The sequence below is a fragment of the Salmo salar genome, chromosome ssa11, assembly GCF_905237065.1.
Source record: "Salmo salar chromosome ssa11, Ssal_v3.1, whole genome shotgun sequence".
NCBI classification, from domain to species: Eukaryota; Metazoa; Chordata; class Actinopteri; order Salmoniformes; family Salmonidae; genus Salmo; species Salmo salar.
Window position 1 is genome coordinate 39,638,024 of NC_059452.1, and position 25,506 is coordinate 39,663,529.

General features: G+C 46.7%; 1 protein-coding gene across 1 annotated transcript in view; it reads right to left on the bottom strand.

The window, feature by feature from the left end:
* LOC106568778 (neogenin-like) overlaps window positions 1-17,130 on the bottom strand; it is a gene marked incomplete at its 5' end in the record, with an annotated part of 185,749 nt that extends 168,619 nt beyond the window's left edge. The window contains 1 exon segment of the mRNA XM_045688863.1: window positions 16,779-17,130. Coding sequence (XP_045544819.1) covers window positions 16,779-17,130 — 352 coding nt within the window.
* Window positions 17,131-25,506: the final 8,376 nt, after the last annotated feature.

Sequence of the window (25,506 nt, forward strand, 5' to 3'; positions counted from 1 at the left end):
CCGTAACCTCCTAGGTATAACCATTAGAGATGGAGGGGTAGGTACAGCCGTAACCTCCTAGGTATAGCATTAGAGATGGAGGGGTAGATACAGCCGTAACCTCCTAGGTATAACCATTAGAGATGGAGGGGTAGGTACAGCCGTAACCTCCTAGGTATACCCTTAGAGATGGAGGGATAGGTACAGCCGTAACCTCCTAGGTATACCATTAGAGATGGAGGTGTAGGTACAGCCGTAACCTCCTAGGTATATCCTTAGAGATGGAGGGGTAGGTACAGCCGTAACCTCCTAGGTATACCATTAGAGAGGGATGGAGGTGTAGGTACAGCCGTAACCTCCTAGGTATATCCTTAGAGATGGAGGGGTAGGTACAGCCGTAACCTCCTAGGTATAACCATTAGAGAGGGGATGGAGGGGTAGGTACAGGCGTAACCTCCTAGGTATAACCATTAGAGAGGGGATGGAGGGGTAGGTACAGGCGTAACCTCCTAGGTATACCCATTAGAGAGGGGATGGAGGGATAGGTACAGGCGTAACCTAGGTATAACCATTAGAGAGGGGATGGAGGGGTAGGTACAGGTGTAACCTCCTAGGTATAACCATTAGAGAGGGGATGGAGGGGTAGGTACAGCCGTAACCTCCTAGGTATCCCCATTAGTGGTAGGGTCAGCTGTTTGTTCACCCGACCACAATTGGTAACACATCAGCAACCGCCGGGCTGTATGTGATAGTGAAAATCTGAGGCCCGCAGTCGACCCTAACCCACTAATATAGAAAATGCAGGCTACAGTCAGACAGCCAAATGACTGTTTTTGACAGGGCCTGTGCAGTGTTTTGGGGCCTGATTTAGATATGCTTTTGCTTATAATTTCCAACATTTTGTAAGGCTATTTGTTAGTCAACTTTTATAATAAGATAGATGCAGCTTCTCTTCTGCCATAAACCCTTCCTCACCAGAATGTCATAAATGATAGAATGAATGCTTCAATCTAGTTGACATCAGTAAAGTTGCATCGGTCATCTCTGCTTCTTTTGCGGAGCAAAGACGTTTAGCGACCAAGGAGAAAATGCAATAACAAAAATAAATATGTTGTTGATTGTGTGCAAAACGTCCAAATGACATCAGTTTAATTAGTTGTAAGGAAATAGAAAGTTATAAAAACGACGCAACGTTTGTGATAAGATTCCAGTTTGGCTTGGAAGCATATTTTGTGTTATTTAAATACTAACAGCTTTTAAGATGCTGATAAAGCTAGGGGACCGTCTGTAAAGGTACTAACTGCACATTCTCTCAAGCTGCGGAAATAAATCATTTCTCTCCACTACTGTTCCCGAGTCAAAATGTACATTTGGTGTATAATTTTACTGCAAGAAATGCTTAATTCTGCAGGAGTTAATATTAAGACAGAGGTTATAGACCTACAGTCAGTCTCCAGATGTCAGTTTCCATGTAACCCATGTGAACAGTGCCATAGGCCTATTTGAAGTCCACATCTAGTGACACAAATGTGTATAGCACCTCCCTTCACCACATCTTTCCCAAACATGACTTTTCTGACCCTCCCTTCACCACATCTTTCCCAAACACGACTTTTCTGACTCTCCCTTCAATTGATTTTCAGCTTTTCTCTTATTGAATTAAACTAGGTCCTTTTTGGATCAATGTGAACTTTTTCTGCCCGTTTTACAAAAGTGTTAGGCGATTGGCGTGAAGGCTATTTGGCAAAAGTAAAGTTAGGACTTAAAGCTTAGGCTTATACACTAATGCCAGATAGCCTAAAAATAATGAAAGAAACACATCAATGTAGCCTGTAGATATCAATTTCACAAAAATGATACATTTTGATTTCTCTCATGTTTTGTTTGCTCTTTAGTCAACCCGACTGCCACCCACCTGCCCTCCATCCACAATATTTCATGACCTTAAACCCACCCGCCTCGCGGACATATCCATTAAGTCAACCTACAACCTCACTAATAACCATACGCTGTCCTCCTAGCCTATGCACACCGCTCAGAGGAGCCGGGTGCTGAATCTCAACGAGGAGAGGGAACGTAAACAAAGCACCCAGAAGTGAAGTTGGTCAAAATATCTTATGCAAATGGAGATGGCAGTAACAGAGAGAGAATGAAGAGAGAGTGAGCAAAAATAACTATTTTAGACCACTCTTCAGTCTCTCTGATTATGTATCTGACCGTGAATGACGCAGTGTTCATTCCCTCAGGTAGATGATCAACTAAGCCCCTTGCTGCCAGCCTACACAGAGCTTTACCATGTTCATCCTGCTAATAGGGCCTTCAGAAAATATTCATACCCCTTGACTTATTTCAGAGTTTGTTGTGTTACAGCCTGAATTCAAAACTGATTAAATTAATCTCACCCAATGCCCCATAATGACAAAGTGAAAACACGTTTTTTGACATTTTTGCAAATTCATTCAAAATTAAATACACCTCTGAGTCAATACTTTGTAGAAGCACCTTTGGCAGAGATTACAGCAGAGTCTGAGTAAGTCTCAGAGCTTTCCACACCTGGATTGTGCAATATTTGCCCATTTTGTCTTAAATTCTTCAAGCTCTGTCAAATTGGTTGTTGATCATTGCTAGACAGCCATTTTTCAGGTCTTGCCATAGCTCGGCTACTCAAGAACATCCACGGTCTTCTTGGTAAGCAACTCCAGTGTAGATCTGGCCTTGTGTTTTAGGTTGTTGTCCTGCTGACAGGTGAATTAAATCTCCCAGTGTCTGGTGGAAAGCAGACAACCATTTTTTCCTCTAGGATTTTACCTGTGCTTAGCTCAATTCCATTTATTTTTTATCTTGTAAACTTGCCAGTCCTTACAAGCATAACATGATGCAGCCACCACTATGCTTGAAATTATGGAAAGTGGTACTCCGTAATGTGTTGTATTTGCGCCAAACAAAACACCTCAGGGCAAAAAGCTTGTTGCTGACAGGATGCATGTTTTGTACTATATTTTTATTCTGTACAGGCTCCTTTTCACTCCCATTTAGGTTAGTAGTGTGGAGTAACTACAATGTTGAACCATCCTCAGTTCTATCACATCCATTAAACTAACTGTTTTAAAGTCACCATTGGCCTCAAAAATATCCCTGAGCGGTTTCCTTCCTCTTCGGCAACTGACTTAGGAAGGACGCCTGTATCTTTGTAGTGACTGTGGGTATTGATACACTATCCAAAGTGTAATTAATAACTTCACCATACGCAAAGGGATATTCAATATATTTTTTACCCATCTACCAATAGGTGCCCTTCTTTGCGAGGCATTGGAAATCCTCCCTGGTCTTTTGGTTGAATCTGTTTTAAATTAACTGCTCAACTGAGGGACCTTACAGATAATTGTGTGTGTGGTACAGAGATGAGGTAGTCATTCAAAAATTATGTTAAATACTATTATTGCCCACTGAGTGAGTCCATACAACTTATGTGACTTGTTAAGCAAATGTTTACTCCTGAACTTATTTAGGCTTGCCATAACAAAGGGGTTGAATACTTATTGACTCGAGACATTTCAGCATTTCATTTTTTATGAATTCATCGACACGCCATCCCATCTGGTTTACCCTTAGTGGGACTATCATTTGTTTTTAACAGGACAATGACAACACACATCCAGGCTGTGTAAGGGCTATTTGACCAAGAAGCAGACTGATGGAGTGCTGCATCAGATGACCTGGCCTCCATAAATCACCTGACCTCAACCCAATTGAGATGGTTTAGGATGAGTTGGACCGCAGAGTGAAGGAACAGCAGCCAACAAGTGCTCAGCATATGTGGGAACTCCAACACATTTGGAAAAGCACTCCTTCTTAAGCTGGTTGAGAAAATGCCAAGATTGTGCAATGCTGTCATCAAGGCAAAGGGTGGCTACTTTGAAGAATCTCTAATAATAAAATAGATTGTTTAACACCTTTTTGGTTACTACATGATTCCATGTGTTATTTCATAGTTCTGATGTTTTCATTTTTATTCTACTACGTAGAATACGTAAAAATAATGAAAAACCCTGGAATGAGTAGGTGTCCAAACTTTGGACTGGTACTTTAACTATTTAGACCCTTTGCTATGAGACTTGCAATTGAGCTCAGGTGCATGCTGTGTTCATCCTTGAGATGTTTCTCCAACTTGGAGTCCACCTGTGGTAAATTCAATTGATTGGACATGATTTGGAAAAGCACACAGCTGTCTAGATAAGGTCCAGCAGTTGGCAGTGCATGTCAGAGCAAAATCCAAGCCATGAGGTTGAAGGAATTGTCCGTAGAGCGCCGTGACAGGATTGTGTCGAGGCACAATTCTGGGGAATGCTACCAAAAAATGTCTGCAGCGTTGAAGGTCCCCAAGAACACAGTGGCCTAGATCATTCTTAAATGGAGGAAGTATGGAACCACCATGACTCTTCCTAGAGCTGGCTGCCCAGCCAAAATGAGCAATCGGGGGAGAAAGTCCTTGGTCAGGGAGGTGACCAAGAACCCGATAGTCACTGACAGAGCTCCAGAGGTCCTCTGTGGAGATGGGAGAACCTTCCAGAAGGACAACCATCTCTGCAGCACTCCACCAATCAGGTCTTTATGGTAGAGTGGCCAGACACAAGCCACTCAACAAAAAGGCATGACAGCCCGCTTGGAGTTTGCCGAAAGGCACCTAAAGGACAGACCATGGGAAACAAGATTCTCTGGTCTGATGAAAGCAAGATCGAACTCTTTGGCCTGAATGCCAAGCGTCACGTCTGGAGGAAACCTGGCACTATCCTTACGGTGAAGCATGGTGGTGGCAGCATTATGCTGTGGGAATGTTTTTCAGCAGCAGGGAGACTTGACAGAATCGAGGGAAAGATGAACGGCGCAAAGTACAGAGATCCTTGATGAAAACCTGCTCCAGAGCGCTCAGGACCTCAGACTGGGGCGACGGTTCACCTTCCAACTGGACAACAACCCTAAGCACACAGCCAAGACAACGTAGGAGTGGCTTCGGTACAAGTCTCAATGTCCTTGAGTGGCCCAGCCAGAACCCGGACTTGAACCTGATTGAACATCTCTGGAGAGAAGTGAAAATAGCTGTGCAGCGACGCACCCCATCCAATCTGACAGAGCTTGAGAGAATCTGCAGAGAAGAATGGGAGACTCTCTCCAAATACTGTTGTGCCAAGCTTGTAGAGTCATACCCAATAAGACTCGAAGCTGTAATCGCTGCCAAAAATACTTCAACAAAGTACTGAGTAAAGGGTCTGAATAGTTATGTACATTTTATATTTCCTTTTCACACAAAAAAACAGTGTCATTATGGGTTATTGTGTGTAGATTGATGAGGGGGGAAACTATTCAATTTTAGAACAAGGCTGTAACTTAAAGTGTGGAAAAAGTCAAGGGGTCTGAATACTTTCCGAATGCACTGAATGTGGGGTCCTTCCTTAACACTCCTCCCTACTCAACTACCTAATCTGACTACCAAAATAGCTCCAAGCTCAGCGTGGTTTAATCACGGTCTACTCGAGCTGTGCTGGGTGAGTAATGCCTTTTTCTGCTTGTCGCTTTGAAAATCCGCTTTTGGAAGTTCGGCACGTATCGTCAGCTGGCATAGCGACGGGAGCTTCAAAGGGACCCTGGGAGACGGTTTGTCTAACACAACGGATGAGTGGCGGGAAACACAAAGAAAAACATTGCTGTTTGTGCGTCATGCGCACTTTGGTCTCCTGCAGACATTAAGGAATAAATCATTAGACTCACCGTGGCCAACAATATTAATGTGTTCAAAAAACAGATGGGTTTGATAGATTGCCTGGGTGGGAAAAGAGACTTTGGTCACGCCGTCGGGTTGGACAGTCTTAGACATACCAGTCAAAAGTTGTTGGAACTCTGAAAGCCGATCAGGAGTCATTCAAACACAAAAGGGCCAAAAAATACAAATACTGATTCATGGGAATAGAATGTACAGTGTGTTTACTTGCATTGTCCTTTCATTAACAAAGCGAGGCACCACTGACTTAATTGAATGGTGATGAATAACAAAGCAAGATATCCATCGTCAACAAAGGCAGAGCTTAAAACTGTTCTTCACGCTATTCCGAACTGTCACTCCAACTGTGTCGATTAACATGTCAACAGTCGGCACGGAAATCGGGATAATCAAATTCCCACCTTCATGTCAACAGTCAAAGCGAGGAGGGGTAAGGGGAAAAGAAAATGCTTCAGTGTTTCCAACGGCCTCGAGTCACACACGTCTTCATTGATGTGCTGCTGCCTCTCATACAGTGGGAATGATTGCAGTACTTAGCTCACTGAACATCGAATGGGAAGAGAAAACACACACAGGAGTCAGGGGAGTTATAGCAAATCATTATGCGCAATCGCAGTCCAAACAGTCTCTGGCTTGTCCTCGGCTGCAGAGAGAGAGAGAGTTTCTTCATTCGCCTACAGTCAATTATAGGTTTCATTACTTTGAAACTGAAAAATTGCCTCACGTGTAGAACTATCACAAATCAAAATGGCTCCCGAATTATGTGGGCTGGTTTAACGGTGAGACGCTCAGGGGTTCACGTCAATTTGGGTTATTTTCATGAAACAATGGAGATACAAGTGTTCTCAAACAAATGGAGTTGAATAGAGAATATTTCAATTGCACGTCATGACACCATCTTCAAAACGTTTATGGACTCTTCATCAGTGTTGCTTGAATCTTGTGTAGGCTGTTTTCAAGTTGACAAACTGGACAGGCCTATTTGCTATCTGCATCTAAAGCTGTATAAAGTCCATCTTAACCTTTCAGTACAATAACATTGGTAGTGAAGGATCACCAGTGTTTGATAGGCACACTTGTTGTAACCAGCAGTGTTTGTTTCAGGGTTGCCCCCCCAAGTCCCCAGTGCAGGTTCAGCAGACATCATGCTGTCAGTTAGGTTGCTGTGGCAACCTGCCCTCTGACCACATCCACGATTTTAACAGTGACAATAACAGACAGTCCAGCACGTAAATACAGAACAGGCGTTGTTTTAAGATGTCACTTACCACCTACATACAAGACCAAGCTGTGGAGCTCTATGTTAAATGAATGGGTCACATGCATCTCATGACACAACATGCATTGAATTAGCATGAATACATTAGCAGCGTTGAAATGCCCATGTTAGGCCTTAGCGTTACAGAGTGGTGATAGCAGACATTCAGCGGTGTTTTTCAGACTACATCATCTGTGCAGATTAAAATGAAGTCTGAGCAGGTGAACCAAAATGCACCTCATTTCTAGACAGAGATACAGAGCACACCTACACAGACAAGCAGCACGCCTACACCAACACAGACAAGCAGCACGCCTACACCAACACAGACAAGCAGCACGCCTACACCAACACAGACAAGCAGCACGCCTACACCAACACAGACAAGCAGCACGCCTACACCAACACAGACAAGCAGCACGCCTACACCAACACAGACAAGCAGCACGCCTACACCAACACAGACAAGCAGCACGCCTACACCAACACAGACAAGCAGCACGCCTACACCAACACAGACAAGCATGTGTGTACTTGCGCGCAGACACACACACACAGGCAGGCACACACACGCAGGCACACACACACACGCAGGCACACACACACACGCACACACACACAGACAAGCAGGCAGACACACACACAGGCACACAGGCAGACACACACACAGGCACACAGGCAGACACACACACACACACACAGGCACACACACACACAGGCAGGCACACACACACACAGGCAGGCAGGCACACACACACACACGCAGGCAGGCACACACACACACAGGCAGGCACACACACACACAAGGCAGGCACACACACACACACGCAGGCAGGCACACACACACACGCAGGCAGGCACACACACACACGCAGGCACACACACGCAGGCAGGCACACACACACACACGCAGGCAGGCACACACACACGCAGGCAGGCACACACACACGCAGGCAGGCACACACACACGCAGGCAGGCACACACACACGCAGGCAGGCACACACACACGCAGGCAGGCACACACACACGCAGGCAGGCACACACACACACACACACACACACACACGCAGGCAGGCACACACACACACACACGCAGGCAGGCACACACACACACACACGCAGGCAGGCACACACACACACACACACACACACACAGGCAGGCAGACACACACACACACGCAGGCAGGCACACACACACACGCAGGCAGGCACACACACACACACACGCAGGCAGGCACACACACACACACACGCAGGCAGGCACACACACACACACACACGCAGGCAGGCACACACACACACACACAGGCAGGCACACACACACACACGCAGGCAGGCACACACACCACGCAGGCAGGCACACACACACACACGCAGGCAGGCACACACAGGCAGGCAGGCACACACACGCAGGCAGGCACACACAGGCAGGCAGGCACACACAGGCAGGCAGGCACACACAGGCAGGCAGGCACACACAGGCAGGCAGGCAGGCACACACAGGCAGGCACGCACACACAGGCAGGCACGCACACACACAGGCAGGCAGGCAGGCACACACACACAGGCAGGCAGGCAGGCACACACACACAGGCAGGCACACACAGGCAGGCAGGCACACACACGCAGGCAGGCACACACACGCAGGCAGGCACACACACGCAGGCAGGCACACACACGCAGGCAGGCACACACACGCAGGCAGGCACACACACGCAGGCAGGCAGGCACACACACGCAGGCAGGCAGGCACACACACACACACAGGCAGGCAGGCACACACACACGCAGGCAGGCACACACACAGGCAGGCAGGCACACACACACACACAGGCAGGCAGGCAGGCACACACACAGGCAGGCAGGCACACACACACAGGCAGGCAGGCACACACACACAGGCAGGCAGGCACACACACACAGGCAGGCAGGCACACACACACAGGCAGGCAGGCACACACACACAGGCAGGGGCACACACACAGGCAGGCAGGCACACACACAGGCTGGCAGGCACACACACACACACACACACAGGCAGGCACACACACACACACAGGCAGGCACACACACACAGGCAGGCACACAGGCAGGCAGGCACACACACACACACAGGCAGGCAGGCACACACACACACACAGGCAGGCACACACACACACACACACACACACACAGGCAGGCACACACACATACATAGGCAGGCACACACACAGGCAGTGTAATTGTGCCTGGTGTCTGGACAGCAGAGATACAGCGGTAACTCAGTCAGCCACTCCACAGGGCCAGTGGACCCAATCAGTCAGTGGATGGAAAGAAAATGGAGGCTGTCATGTCCATACTGAACAAATCCAGTCCTGAAACTTCCTCCCTCCTCTTCTTTCTTCCCTGTCTGTCTGTCTCCATGTCTCTCGCTCTACCGCCATCTGTCCTACTGTCCTTCTCTGAATTCATATCTAACACTAACTCTGGTACACTAGCTCATCAGTGACAGAGGAGAATTGGTGTAATATGAAAGGTTGATGTGACCCTGAACTGGTTTCCAGGTCGGAGCCATTTGTCATGACGACGACCTCGGCCTCAGTCCAAGCAACCAGCGGCAGCATGTGAGCAATCATTAAAGCTACCATGTGGAACTTTTCGGGCGACATGACCAAATTCACATAGAAATGTGAGTTATAGATCTTTCATTCCTGTTGAAAGCAAGTCTAAGAAGCGGTAGATTTGTTCTGTGTGTGCTATTTCTATGCTTCCCGTTCTGAAGTTTTGTTTTTGCATCTTTTACATTCGGTTTTGTACACCAGTTTCAAACAGCTGAAAATACAATATATTTGGTTATGGAAAATATACTTCACAGCGGTTTAGATGGTACAATGACTACACAATGAATGCTTGTTTATTAACACACTGAAACTAGCCAAACTATTAGAATTTTAGCAACCAGGAAATGGAGTGGTTTCTGCATAGAGCATCTTTAAAAGAAATTCAGAAAAAAATATTCAAGAATCTCACGAAGCAAAGAATTCCCCCCTAAATCCTTACAAATGTTCCAAAATCTATTAAAATCTGCGAGCTCACTAAATGTGTAATAAATATGACAGAAATGACACAGGAGTGTTTTTATACCTTACAGCTTGTACTCCTGTAGGGGGTGGTAACGATCTCTAAGGCAGGGAGGATGTTGAACAACACTGACAAGTGGCTCTGGCTGTCCCTTTGTAATCTCATGGTCGGTGAGTGACAGTAACTAAGACTGATCGTTCAATTGTCTGGGACGACCAAGAAGGTGTATAAAAAAACTAAAATAAATGGACAGAGGGAAAGTGGAGCGGGACAGAGAGATTGAGATCAGGTCTCCTTTCGGGGTGCCCCCGTCGTGCTGTGGTGGGGTGCGGCTGAGTGGCTCACCTAAAGCCGTCTCAAGGGGATGAGTTCAAAGAGAGTCTAGCGTTGTTGTGGTGGAGAGCAGGGAGGATGTGTGGGAGCAGACTAGGCAGGGCGAGAAGGGATTCTCATTACTGGAGTCTCACACTCCGCCCTATTGCCTCTCCCCTCCTGTCCCCTCCCCTCCGTCCCTCCCCCCTGTCTCCCTCTCTTGTAGGTCGGAATACATGACGCTGCCTAGCCAAGGGACGCTATAATCCACCCCCATCTGTGTGTGTGGCTATGACTTCTATCCCCTCACACACACACACACACACATACATACACATACACACACACACACACAGGAAGAAACAGAGAGAGGGTAGAACAGGGGCGGCAGGCAGCCTAGTAGTTAGAGCGTTGGGCCAGTAACCGAAAGGTTGCTGGATCGAATTCCCAAGCTGACAAGGTAAAGATCTGTCGTTCTGCCCCTGAACAAGGCAGTTAACCCACTGTTCCCTGGTAGGCTGTCATTGTAAATAACAATTTGTTCTTAACTGACTTGCCTAGTTAAATAAAGGTTCAATTTAAGAAATATTTGTTTAAAACAGGGGGAATGGGAAAACAAAAGGATGGTGGAGGAGAGGGATGGGAATAACAAGAGCTATAATGGTGTGAAGGATAGAGAGAGAGAATGGTGTGAGGGAGTGAAACTAGAGTAGGGCTGGGTGATATACCATATACCAGTATTGATGCAGAGATCGGTTTAGATTTTTTACTTTGCTTTGTTAAATGTGATACGCTGTGGGTAACATCCATTTTTATAGTTTGCTTCGCTAAGTGGTACCGGAGTGCCAAGTCTAGGTCCATGAGGCATCTAAACAATTTCTACCCCCAAGCCATAAGACTACTGAACATTAATCAAATGTCTACCCAGCCTACTTGCATTGTGCCCCCCCCCTTTACACTGCTGCCACTCTATTTATTATCCATGTATGGTCACTTCAATAACTCTACCTACATGTACATATTACCTCAATTACCTTGAGTAACCGGTGCCCCCGCACGTTGACTCTGTACCGGTACCCCCTGAATATAGCCTCGCTATTGTTATTTTACTGATGCTCTTTAATTATTTGTTACTTTATTTCTTTTTTTTGGAGGGGGGTATTTTTCTTAAAACTGCATTGTTGGTTAAGGGCTTGTAAGTAAGCATTTCACTGTAAGGTCTACACCTGTTGTATTCGGAGCACGTGACAAATAACATTTGATTTAACAGAGTCATCTCTCTCCATGCAGCTTTCCAGACCTGGCCCCGCCCCGTCACTCAAGGGAGCAGTTTTTCCTCTACCAGGAGACGCTTGCGTTCAGTCTGCATGGTCAATGCAGCACATGCAACAATGTTGATGAAAACGATGCTGTTTTCACTTTGCTTCTTAAATATAAATCCACTAGCGTTCTATAATTACACTATTAGTTTGTGTTTCTTACATCTGCAAACAGCTAGTTTGTCTATTCTTAGAAAGTTAGGCCTAAATCTTGTTAGCCGCTAATGCTAGCTAGCTAATAAATGTACTGAGTCAGAGCAAACGTAATTTTCTATACAGCCTGATAATACCTGTGATGGTGTAGACCTAAATCAGCATGTTGTTTGTGCAACAGTATCTTCTAAATAAAAGAGGAATATGCAAAGAAAGAATATGTTAGCTACATGAAGCAGCTAAGAGAAAACATTCAATGTAGCCCCATAGTGAACACTTATCAACACGCTGGCTCCTATCCTGTGACAATAACTCCTCCCTGGCATTTTTCATTTTCATGTCAAACCACACTAGTTAAAGTGCCCACTATTATATTTTAACTAAATAATTAGAATAATCATTCCATTTCCATGATTCCAACAGTTCACCCAAGTGTTTAGCTCTAAATTGCAAGTCAAATCGCAATTGCAACATTTGGTTAAAAATAATGCCTTGTCTGCCCATATCGTTCAGCCCTACATGGCAGTGTAGAAGTTGTGTCCAATGAGTGCAGGAAATACAGAAATGTATGATAATGCTGAAAATGATTTTGGGTTGAATAGAACAATATAAAACAATCAGAATGGACAAACATTCTAAGTGACTTCAATGAGTGTGTGTTGTCACCCTAGTGTCGCTCACTACTTTTCAAAAACAAAAGTCAAATACCGTCCTTTTTTTTTTATGCAGTGATATATTTTGGCCATATCGCCCAGCCCTAAACTAGAGTGGGAGAGAAGAGAGAGGAAAGAAACAGGCGAGGTGAAGGTAAGGACAGACAGCCAGCCAGCCAGCAAGCCGAGGTATTGAAGCAAAGACTTCTCTGGAGAGGGATCAGGGGAATGACATGCCTTCCTCCCATCAATCACTGATATTACTCCCTGCATTTGTCAGCGTGCCGTGCCCGCTATCGCCATTACATCTCAGAGGTCGCACCCACGGCCCCATTTCCAGCCCATTCTCCACTGTAATGGCTTGCTCCCACCACATCGCAATTAACCTTTTTATTGCCAACCTGACAGCCAGCTGGAGACAGATCATTGGGCGACGTGGGCGGGATGTGTGTGTATATGTGTGTGTGTGTATATGTGTGTGTGTGTGTGTGCATGCAAGCCAAAAATGTGGATGCTACCACGATTACAGATAATCCTGAATGATGAGTGAATAATGATGAGTGAGAACGTTAGACGCACAAATATCATACCCCCCAAAAATGCTAACCTCCCCTGTTATTGTAATGTTGAGAGGTTAGCATGTCTTGGGGGTATGATATAAAATGCTAACCTCCCCTGTTATTGTAAACGTGAGAGGTTAGCATGTCTTGGGGGTATGATATAAAATGCTAACCTCCCCTGTTATTGTAATGCTGAGAGGTTAGCATGTCTTGGGGGTATGATATAAAATGCTAACCTTCCCTGTTATTGTAATGGTGAGAGGTTAGCATGTCTTGGGGGTATGATATAAAATGCTAACCTCCCCTGTTATTGTAATGGTGAGAGGTTAGCATGTCTTGGGGGTATGATATAAAATGCTAACCTCCCCTGTTATTGTAATGGTGAGAGATTAGCATGTCTTGGGGGTATGATATAAAATGCTAACCTCCGCTGTTATTGTAAACGTGAGAGGTTAGCATGTCTTGGGGGTATGATATAAAATGCTAACCTCCCCTGTTATTGTAATGGTGAGAGGTTAGCATGTCTTGGAGGGTTTGATATAAAATGCTAACCTCCCCTGTTATTGTAATGGTGAGAGTTTAGCATGTCTTGGGGGTTTGATATACAATGCTAACCTCCCCTGTTATTGTAATGGTGAGAGGTTAGCATGTCTTGTAGGGTTTGATATAAAATGCTAACCTCCCCTGTTATTGTAATGGTGAGAGGGTAGCATGTCTTGGTGGTATGATATAAAATGCTAACCTCCGCTGTTATTGTAAACGTGAGAGGTTAGCATGTCTTGGGGGTATGATATAAAATGCTAACCTCCCCTGTTATTGTAATGGTGAGAGGTTAGCATGTCTTGGAGGGTTTGATATAAAATGCTAACCTCCCCTGTTATTGTAATGGTGAGAGTTTAGCATGTCTTGGGGGTTTGATATACAATGCTAACCTCCCCTGTTATTGTAATGGTGAGAGGTTAGTATGTCTTGGGGGTTTGATATAAAATGCTAACCTCCCCTGTTATTGTAATGGTGAGAGGGTAGCATGTCTTGGGGGTATGATATAAAATGCTAACCTGCCTTGTTATTGTAATGGTGAGAGGTTAGCATGTCTTGGGGGTTTGATATAAAATGCTAAACTCCCTGTTATTGTAATGGTGAGAGGGTAGCATGTCTTGGGGGTATATTTGTGCGTCTAACTTTCTCACTCATCATTATTCACGATTATCCGTAATCATGGTAGTATCCACATTAATGTAGAAGAGTTTAGAAACAGCTCTATGCTAAGGACAAGTAGGAGGTGTAGCCCAGCTCTATGCCTCTAAGGACAAGTAGGAGGTGTAGACCAGCTCTATGCCTCTAAGGACAAGTAGGAGGTGTAGCCCAGCTCTATGCCTCTAAGGACAAGTAGGAGGTGTAGCCCAGCTCTATGCCTCTAAGGACAAGTAGAACATGTAGCCCAGCTCTATGCCTCTAAGGACAAGTAGGAGGTGTAGCCCAGCTCTATGCCTCTAAGGACAAGTAGAACATGTAGCCCAGCTCTATGCGTCTAAGGACAAGTAGGAGGTGTAGCCCAGCTCTATGCCTCTAAGGACAAGTAGGAGGTGTAGACCAGCTCTATGCCTCTAAGGACAAGTAGGAGGTGTAGCCCAGCTCTATGCCTCTAAGGACAAGTAGGAGGTGTAGCCCAGCTCTATGCGTTTGTAAAATGGATTTAAATCCTGAATCCCATAACAGTTGACATCTCATTGACTCTGTGGTTGTATAATTTTATAGCAGGACCTGATCCCAGGCCCTTCCCTCAGAGTGCTGCTGTTTACATAAAACATGCACTGACCACACTGACACAGATTGATGGACGGCTGTACAGAGTCAGACTCCACTAGATACCATGAAGCCACACACACACACGAACATGCGCAGACGTGCGCGCTCTCACACACACACAGATTCAAACTGACACCTCTCGCTCGCACACACACACGCAGACGTGCGCGCTCTCACACACACAGATTCAAACTGACACCTGTCGCTCGCTCTCATACACACAATGAAGCTTGTTCTCTGTTGAGGTAGATTATTTTGATGCAGCAGTGTGACCTGATAGGAGATTTCCCATAATGATAGTGTCGGGTCAGTCCACGTGATCGAGTGGGGTGGGGTTGGGGGATAGCTGTGGACCTCCAGCGGGCTGCAAACGATGTCAAGTCGTCTGAAGCCATCGTATATTGTGTGTCCCATCGCATCACAGTGTTAATATTGAAAGGCCTAAAGACAATGACATATCATGCATGTTTCATTGGATCACAGCGGCTAATTCTATAGGCTAAAACCATCAAGGAAGGAATGCTTTCAGGTAGCTTCTTTTCAGCAGTATAGATTAGAAAGCAACCTTTGACCGACACTAGGTAAAACAGACACTAGGTGGAACAGTCTTCACTGTGATAAAACAGGAAATGTTCCACATGGAATGATGGGTAATTTAGTACAGTGGTTCAACCTTTTTCAGTTACTGTAGCACCAACTGAATTCTTCTCTGACTTGAGTTCCCCTGAAGAACCCCTTGTGGATAGCCCAAGCACCCCCAGGGGTCCTAGTATCCCCTGAGGATAGGCCAGGCACCCCCAGGGGTCCTAGTACCCCCTGTGGCTGGGACAGGTACCCCCAGGGGTCCTAGTATCCCCTGTGGCTAGGACAGGCACCCCCAGGGGTCCTAGTATCCCCTGTGGCTGGGACAGGTACCCCCAGGGGTCCTAGTACCCCCTGTGGCTAGGACAGGCCCCCCCAGGGGTCCTAGTATCCCCTGTGGCTAGGACAGGCACCCCCAGGGGTCCAAGTATCCCCTGTGGCTAGGACAGGTACCCCCGGGGGTCCTAGTATCCCCTGTGGCTAGGACAGGCACCCCCAGGGGTCCTAGTATCCCCTGTGGCTAGGACAGGCACCCCCAGGGGTCCAAGTATCCCCTGCGGCTAGGACAGGTACCCCTGGTAGGGAAACACTGCTGTAGTACATCCGTTTTTATATGGGGCAATGGTCGTCCGCTCTCCTCAACGACTGACAAGACGAGCTCATTAGCTCCAAAAGGTTATGATAACACATGCAGTCAGAGATAGACCGTGAGAGTGACTTCACACCCACACCTGAGAAGGCTACTCTGGCGGAGTCTAAGATGAAGGCCCTCTCCAGTCATCCACACCCCCCTCTCCAACATAACAGGGCTGAGGGAGAACATAATTGCATTCCTGCGCTCCTCCGCCTGCAAATTGAATTTCGGGGCAAGACCCAGCTCAAACACCTAATAATCCCCGCTGCTCTGCTCGGCTCTCTCACCCAAATGAAACAAGGTCACATTGTACAGCCCTGTGGCTCGCAGAGCCCACAGCGACATACAACCAGACCCCCCTCATGTTTTTGACAGTGCAGCAACATATATTGAAAATATACTGAAAATAAGCACAAATACCACAGTTGGACAACAGAGTTGGACAACAAAGGCCTTTTCTCAGGGCATGCTGTGTTCTTAGGACAGGTAATGTGGTCAGCCTGGATCAATTAGTGCACACTTTCATTTACACTGTATGCCAGTCCCTCTTTTCTGGCATCTATTTCTCACTCATTACATACATTATTTATTGCTGCCTTTCAACTCCCTCTCTCCCTCCTCAGTCTCACCCAGAGAATGAAATAGAACCCAGTATTATATATGTTCTGTGTATGGGTCCTACCTGCCACGGTGAGGCGGGCGGTGCGGCTGGCAATGGTTCCCAGGCTGTCGATGGTGGCCACACACTGGTACATTCCCTCGTCGGGCTTGTTGTGCTTGGAGTGCACCACGCTAGAGATGAGCAGCGAGCCGTCAGGGAGAACACGCCGCCGCCCGTCGTCTGGCGCCAGGCTCAGGAAGGTTCCATCCTTCTTCCACTCCACACGGGCCTGGGGCGCAGTGGGCTCCGAGGCAGGGTCCCCGCTGTGCGCTGAGCAGTTGAGCAGTGCCGGGGCACCTCTCACAGCCAGTGTGTCCCACGGCTCCACCGAGAACCAGAAGGGGCTGAAGGGCCGCGCCGCCGTGCCTGGAGAGGAGAGAGGGATTGAAGTTCGTTAGTTGTAATTAAACAATGGCAGTACGTTCTTGTTGACTTGAACAGCCTTTGACAGGAAGCAAAACCGTATCGGCCCTAGCACAGAAACTCATGTATTTTCATTTAGATTCAGTCTGTGACAACTGTTCACCTGCCATTCCACTTCAATCAAATCACTATGCGTTAAGTCACATTTCAAAACCATCAACGACTCACAAAACCCAATTACTGACTCATACATTCTATATTCATAACTAAAGCTTAAAACAGACAGCACAAAACAGATATGAACACAAACTATTCAATGTCAAACTATTCAATGTCAAATTCAGTACAAAATGTCTTCCTGCTAGTTCACAACAAACCACAGCCAAAACCAGCCCACAAGAATTCACTAGCAAGAGGCAAGGCAGAGACAAATCTTATCCTGTTCCTAAGTCCCCTCCCTACAAAAGTGCTTGATGAGAAGGGAAAGGAAGGTGTTGTTACGCTTTCTTCCAGCCATTTATCCCTGCGTAATGGTAAACCTCACTGACAACAATTGCTCTGCATTTAACCTCATACATAATTCAGACATTCACCCAGAGTCACATAGTGGTATTGTTTAGATAAATACCCCCAATTATCAGTTCTGCAGGGGTGAGAAACAGAATAATTAAAGGGTTCGGAAGCCAGTTTTAATAACACAACGAACAGCATTAAAATAAGTGGCTGCATGTTAAATGTAGTTTAAATGATGCCTGTTCCCGATCTTACTTTGATACCTGACGGTTTTTTACTTTTTCATTACCGTATATTTTTACTTTTTCCCCTCACTCAACTTTTTTCATTCAACTTTTTCACCCCGGAGGTTTTATCTGGACATGGTTCGTCAGGACTTCAAACAGCCGAAGCTAAGTAACATTAACATGATGCCTTCTAATTGCAGTCGTTGTACTTATAATATACAGGAGAACGATCGCCTTACGGCAAGGATAGCTGTGCTGCAAGCCCAGCTTCAGACGCGATCGTTAGGCAAGGGTAATTTCAGTGTAGGAAAGGATGAAACAGCGTCTGTGCCACCAGTAAGTACAGATAGTAACGTTAGTATAAACCCCCTCGCACGGTCCCCGCAGCCGGACATCTTTCTCATGGCTTCTGGAGGGAAACGCTGTAGGAATGCTCAACCGGTGTCGCTTATTCAGCCGACAGAAACTTTCAACCGGTTCTCCCCATTAAGCGAGTCGGAGTCGGAGGCCGAGACTTCTCTGGTCTCTACTCCTCCCGTTGTGGGGTCTGAGACGCCGACGGCTCCCACCATTAGCTCTGACAAATTGAAAACCCTAGTCATTGGCGACTCCATTACCCGCAGTATTAGACTTAAAACTAATCATCCAGCGATCATACACTGTTTACCAGGGGGCAGGGCTACCGACGTTAAGGCTAATCTAAAGACGGTGCTGGCTAAAGCTAAAACTGGCGAGTGTAGAGAGTATAGAGATATTGTTATCCACGTCGGCACCAACGATGTTAGGATGAAACAGTCAGAGGTCACCAAGCGCAACATAGCTTCAGCGTGTAAATCAGCTAGAAAGATGTGTCGGCATAGATTAATTGTCTCTGGCCCCCCTCCCAGTTAGGGGGAGTGATGAGCTCTACAGCAGAGTCTCACAACTCAATCGCTGGTTGAAAACTGTTTTCTGCCCCTCCCAAAAGATAGAATTTGTAGATAATTGGCCCTCTTTCTGGGACTCACCCACAAACAGGACCAAGCCTGGCCTGTTGAGGAGTGACGGACTCCATCCTAGCTGGAGGGGTGCTCTCATCTTATCTACGAACATAGACAGGGCTCTAACTCCTCTAGCTCCACAATGAAATAGGGTGCAGGCCAGGCAGCAGGCTGTTAGCCAGCCTGCCAGCTTAGTGGAGTCTGCCACTAGCACAGTCAGCGTAGTCAGCTCAGCTTTCCCCATTGAGACCGTGTCTGTGCCTCGATCTAGGTTGGGCAAAATTAAAAATGGCGGTGTTCGCTTTAGCAATCTCACTAGTATAAAGACCTCCTCCATTCCTGGCATTATTGAAAGAGATTGTGATACCTCACATCTCAAAATTGGGTTACTTAATGTTAGATCCCTCACTTCCAAGGCAGTTATAGTCAATGAACTAATCACTGATAATAATCTTGATGTGATTGGCCTGACTGAAACATGGCTTAAGCCTGATGAATTTACTGTGTTAAATGAGGCCTCACCCCTGGTTACATTAGTGACCATACCCCCCGTGCATCCGGCAAAGGCGGAGGTGTTGCTAACATTTACGATAGCAAATTTCAATTTACAAAAAAAAACAACAATGACGTTTTCGTCTTTTGAGCTTCTAGTCATGAAATCTATGCAGCCTACTCACTCACTTTTTATAGCTACTGTTTATAGGCCTCCTGGGCCATATGCAGTGTTCCTCACTGAGTTCCCTGAATTCCTATCGGATCTTGTAGTCATAGCAGATAATATTCTAATTTTTGGTGACTTTAACATTCACATGGAAAAGTCCACAGACCCACTCCAAAAGGCTTTCGGAGCCATCATCGACTCAGTGGGTTTTGTCCAACATGTCTCTGGACCTACTCACTGCCACAGTCATACTCTGGACCTAGTTTTGTCCCATGGAATAAATGTTGTGGATCTAAATGTTTTTCCTCATAATCCTGGACTATCGGACCACCATTTTATTACGTTTGCAATTGCAACAAATAATCTGCTCAGACCCCAACCAAGGAGCATTAAAAGTCGTGCTATAAATTCTCAGACGACCCAAAGATTCCTTGATGCCCTTCCAGACTGCCTCTGCCTACCCAAGGACGTCAGAGGACAAAAATCAGTTAACCACCTAACCGAGGAACTCAATTTAACCTTGCGCAATACCCTAGATGCAGTTGCACCCCTAAAAACTAAAAACATCTGTCATAAGAAACTAGCTCCCTGGTATACAGAAAATACACGAGCTCTGAAGCAAGCTTCCAGAAAATTGGAACGGAAATGGCGCCACACCAAACTGGAAGTCTTCCGACTAGCTTGGAAAGACAGTACCGTGCAGTATCGAAGAGCCCTCACTGCTGCTCGATCATCCTATTTTTCCAACTTAATTGAGGAAAATAAGAACAATCCGAAATTTCTTTTTGATACTGTCGCAAAGCTAACTAAAAAGCAGCCTTCGCAAATGGAGGATGGCTTTCACTTCAGCAGTAATACATTTATGAACTTCTTTGAGGAAAAGATCATGATCATTAGAAAGCAAATTACAGACTCCTCTTTAAATCTGGGTATTCCTCCAAAGCTCCATTGTCCTGAGTCTGCACAACTCTGCCAGGACCTAGGATCAAGGGAGATACTAAAGTGTTTTAGTACTATATCTCTTGACGCAATGATGAAAATAATCATGGCCTCCAAACCCTCAAACTGCATACTGGACCCTATTCCAACTAAACTACTGAAAGAGCTGCTTCCTGTGCTTGGCCCTCCTATGTTGAACATAATAAACGGCTCTCTATCCACCGGATGTGTACCAAGCTCACTAAAAGTGGCAGTAATAAAGCCTCTCTTGAAAAAGCCGAATCTTGATCCAGAAATTATAAAAAACTAAAATCGGCCTATATCTAATCTTCCATTCCTCTCAAAAATTTTAGAAAAAGCTGTTGCACAGCAACTCACTGCCTTCCTGAAGACAAACAATGTATACGAAACGCTTCAGTCTGGTTTTAGACCCCATCATAGCACTGAGACTGCACTTGTGAAGGTGGTAAATGACCTTTTAATGACGTCAGACCGAGGCTCTGCATCTGTCCTTGTGCTCCTAGATCTTAGTGCCGCTTTTGATACCATCGATCACCACATTCTTTTGGAGAGATTGGAAACCCAAATTGGTCTACATGGACAAGTTCTGGCCTGGTTTAGATCTTATCTGTCGGAAAGATATCAGTTTGTCTCTGTGAATGGTTTGTCCTCTGACAAATCAATTGTAAATTTCGGTGTTCCTCAAGGTTCCGTTTTAGGACCACTATTGTTTTCACTATATATTTTACCTCTTGGGGATGTCATTAGAAAACATAATGTTAAATTTCACTGCTATGCGGACGACACACAGCTGTACATTTCAATGAAACATGGTGAAGCCCCAAAATTGCCCTCGCTAGAAGCCTGTGTTTCAGACATAAAGAAGTGGATGGCTGCAAACTTTCTACTTTTAAACTCGGACAAAACAGAGATGCTTGTTCTAGGTCCCAAGAAACAAAGAGATCTTCTGTTGAATCTGACAATTAATCTGGATGGTTGTACAGTCGTCTCAAATAAAACTGTGAAGGACCTCGGCGTTACTCTGGACCCTGATCTCTCTTTTGAAGAACATATCAAGACTGTTTCAAGGACAGCTTTTTTCCATCTACGTAACATTGCAAAAATCTGAAACTTTCTGTCCAAAAATGACGCAGAAAAATTAATCCATGCTTTTGTTACTTCTAGGCTGGACTACTGCAATGCTCTACTCTCCGGCTACCCGGATAAAGCACTAAATAAACTTCAGTTAGTGCTAAATACGGCTGCTAGAATCCTGACTAGAACCAAAAAATGTGATCATATTACTCCAGTGCTAGCCTCCCTACACTGGCTTCCTGTTAAGGCAAGGGCTGATTTCAAGGTTTTACTGCTAACCTACAAAGCATTACATGGGCTTGCTCCTACCTATCTTTCCGATTTGGTCCTGCCGTACATACCTACACGTACGCTACGGTCACAAGACGCAGGCCTCCTAATTGTCCCTAGAATTTCTAAGCAAACGGCTGGAGTTAGGGCTTTCTCCTATAGAGCTCCATTTTTATGGAATGGTCTGCCTACCAATGTGAGAGACGCAGACTCAGTCTCAACCTTTAAGTCTTTACTGAAGACTTATCTCTTCAGTAGGTCCTATGATTAAGTATAGTCTGGCCCAGGAGTGTGAAGGTGAACGGAAAGGCTGGAGCAACGAACCGCCCTTGCTGTCTCTGCCTTGCCGGTTCCCCTCTTTCCACTGGGATTCTCTGCCTCTAACCCTTTTACAGGGGCTGAGTCACTGGCCTACTGGTGTTCTTCCATGCCGTCCATGGGAGGGGTGCGTCACTTGAGTGGGTTGAGTCACTGACGTGGTCTTCCTGTCTGGGTTGGTGCCCCCCCCTTGGGTTGTGCCATGGCGGAGATCGTTGTGGGCTATACTCGGCCTTGTCTTAGGACGGTAAGTTGGTGGTTGGAGACATCCCTCTAGTGGTGTGGGGGCTGTGCTTTGGCAAAGTGGGTGGGGTTATATCCTGCCTGTTTGGCCCTGTCCGGGGGTATCATCGGATGGGGCCACAGTGTCTTCTGATCCCTCCTGTCTCAGCCTCCAGTATTTATGCTGCAGTAGTTTATGTGTCGGGGGGCTAGGGTCAGTCTGTTACATCTGGAGTATTTCTCTTGTCTTATCCGGTGTCCTGTGTGAATTTAAATATGCTCTCTCTAATTCTCTCTTTCTCTCTTTCTGTCTTTCTCTCGGAGGACCTGAGCCCTAGGACCATGCCTCAGGACTACCTGGTATGATGACTCCTTGCTGTCCCCAGTCCACCTGGCCGTGCTGCTGCTCCAGTTTCAACTGTTCTGCCTGCGGCTATGGAACCCTGACCTGTTCACCGGACGTGCTTGTTGCACCCTCGACAACTACTATGATTATTATTATTTGACCATGCTGGTCATTTATGAACATTTTAACATTTTAACATTTTGACCATGTTCTGTTATAATATCCACCCTGCACAGCCAGAAGAGGACTGGCCACCCCTCATAGCCTGGTTCCTCTCTAGGTTTCTTCCTAGGTTTTTGGCCTTTCTAGGGAGTTTTTCCTAGGGAGTTTTTCCTAGCCACCGTGCTTCTTTCACATGCTTTGCTTGCTGTTTGGGGTTTTAGGCTGGGTTTCTGTACTGCACTTTGAGAATATCAGCTGATGTACGAAGGGCTATATAAAAATAAATTTGATTTGATTTGATTTGTTCCGTTCCAAGGAGATGACATCTCAGGAGAGGAGGAAAGGAGAGAGGTAGACAGAGACAGAGGGAGATGGATAAAAAGCGAGAGAGGAGGGAGAGTTGCCAGGTGTGTGGCGTGATCGCAGCATCAGTTCTACCATTTATCTTCTGGGGGTCATTTCTCTATCTCAAAGCGCCAGTTGCCCCGTCGCACGGTGCGTTCCCATGGAGAAGTTATACATGTTATTCATTAGAGGCAATATGGCCGCTCAGTCCCTTCACTGCAGCCAGGTAACCCTAAACAAACAAAATAAAATAGTATCTTCTGTTGACTTGAGTTCATTTTTATTTTTACAGGGACAGTGCACATTAAATCAACATTTCAGTAAAAGTGACTGTTTTAGCCAGGCGGCTAACTTTCAACAGCAGTCCCTGGGCAGGTTATAATAGACAAACAATGACCAGTGAGGGCCTCCCAAGTGGCACTGCGGTCTGAGGCACTGCTATGCAGTGCTAGCTGCGTCACTACAGATCCTGGTTCGATCCCAGGCTGTGTTGCAGCCGGCCGCAATTGGCCCAGCATCAACTGGGTTAGGGGAGGGTTTGCCCCATCGCGCTCAAGCGACTCCTGTGGCAGGCCGGACGCAGTGCACGCTGACACGGTCGCCAGGTGTACAGTGTTTCCTCCAAAACATTGGTATGGCTGGCTACCGGGTTAAGTGAGCATTGTGTCAAGAAGCAGTGCAGCTTGGCAGGTTGTGTTTCGGTGGACGCAAGACTAACTACCAATTGGATATCACGAAGTTGTGGTGAAAAAGGGGTAAACATTTTTTTTTAACAATGAGCAGTGAACGCGTAGCACGCAGACAGAGAGCGAGCAACGCGTAGCACGCAGACAGAGAGCGAGCAACGCGTAGCACGCAGACAGAGAGCGAGCAACGCGTAGCACGCAGACAGAGAGCGAGCAACGCGTAGCACGCAGACAGAGAGCGAGCAACGCGTAGCACGCAGACAGAGAGCGAGCAACGCGTAGCACGCAGACAGAGAGCGAGCAACGCGTAGCACGCAGACAGAGAGCGAGCAACGCGTAGCACGCAGACAGAGAGCGAGCAACGCGTAGCACGCAGACAGAGAGCGAGCAACGCGTAGCACGCAGACAGAGAGCGAGCAACGCGTAGCACGCAGACAGAGAGCGAGCAACGCGTAGCACGCAGACAGAGAGCGAGCAACGCGTAGCACGCAGACAGAGAGCGAGCAACGCGTAGCACGCAGACAGAGAGCGAGCAACGCGTAGCACGCAGACAGAGAGCGAGCAACGCGTAGCACGCAGACAGAGGGCGAGCAACGCGTAGCACGCAGACAGAGGGCGAGCAACGCGTAGCACGCAGACAGAGGGCGAGCAACGCGTAGCACGCAGACAGAGGGCGAGCAACGCGCCCAGACAGAGGGCGAGCAACGCGTAGCACGCAGACAGAGGGCGAGCAACGCGTAGCACGCAGACAGAGAGCGAGCAACGCGTAGCACGCAGACAGAGAGCGAGCAACACGTAGCACGCAGAGCAACATAGGACAAGCAAACATATTGCAATTTCCACACCTCACAAGCTACAGACAACAGATAAGATGAAACTGGCTCTGTCTTTCCCTCTTGCTCTCTCTTTTCCATTTATTTTAAGTATTAAGACAGGATCTCTTCGCTTAGAATGACCATTAGGGAGAAACTATGGAAAGCAAAATAGTTAACTTCCTGAAAGGAGCTACACATGTTCCATCATAACATATATGGAGACAGTGGTCTTAAAAGCTCCTTAAACTGTAGCAAGTGGTTGATCACACCACATCAATAGGTCTAATGGACCCGTGTGTCTATAATGGGCAGGCCTGTGACTGTGGCACAACAGCAGGCTGTGGATTTCTATGTAGGCTGGTGAGACAGATGGAGAGAGACCTGTGTGGAGCTACTGCAATGGGACTTGTCCTCTCCAGCAGGCCTCGAGCACCATCACACGCTTAATCATCTCAGTCTTCAGCTGCTGTTGGAACAGTTGGGGAAGCTGGGCTCTGGGGGTCCAAATCACACCGTTTGAGACAAAATGACCGCCTTTAGCAGCTTCCAAGCAGGAGCAGTGGGAGAGAGAGGGCTCAGCCGAGGCTTTTTCTAAGGACGATGGTGTCAAATTGGCTGACCATATGCTTTAAAGCGCAGACACACATCATCCTTAGTCAGCAGAGCAAAGTGACTGGAGTGGGGCTGGAGCACAGCTGCCTCTCTTCCTTTGACACACTCAATTCAGGGTCATTCATCTCGTGGCCAACACTCTGCTGATGCAGAGGCTGGAGCAATACAGCAGACACAAACCTCATCACTACTCTG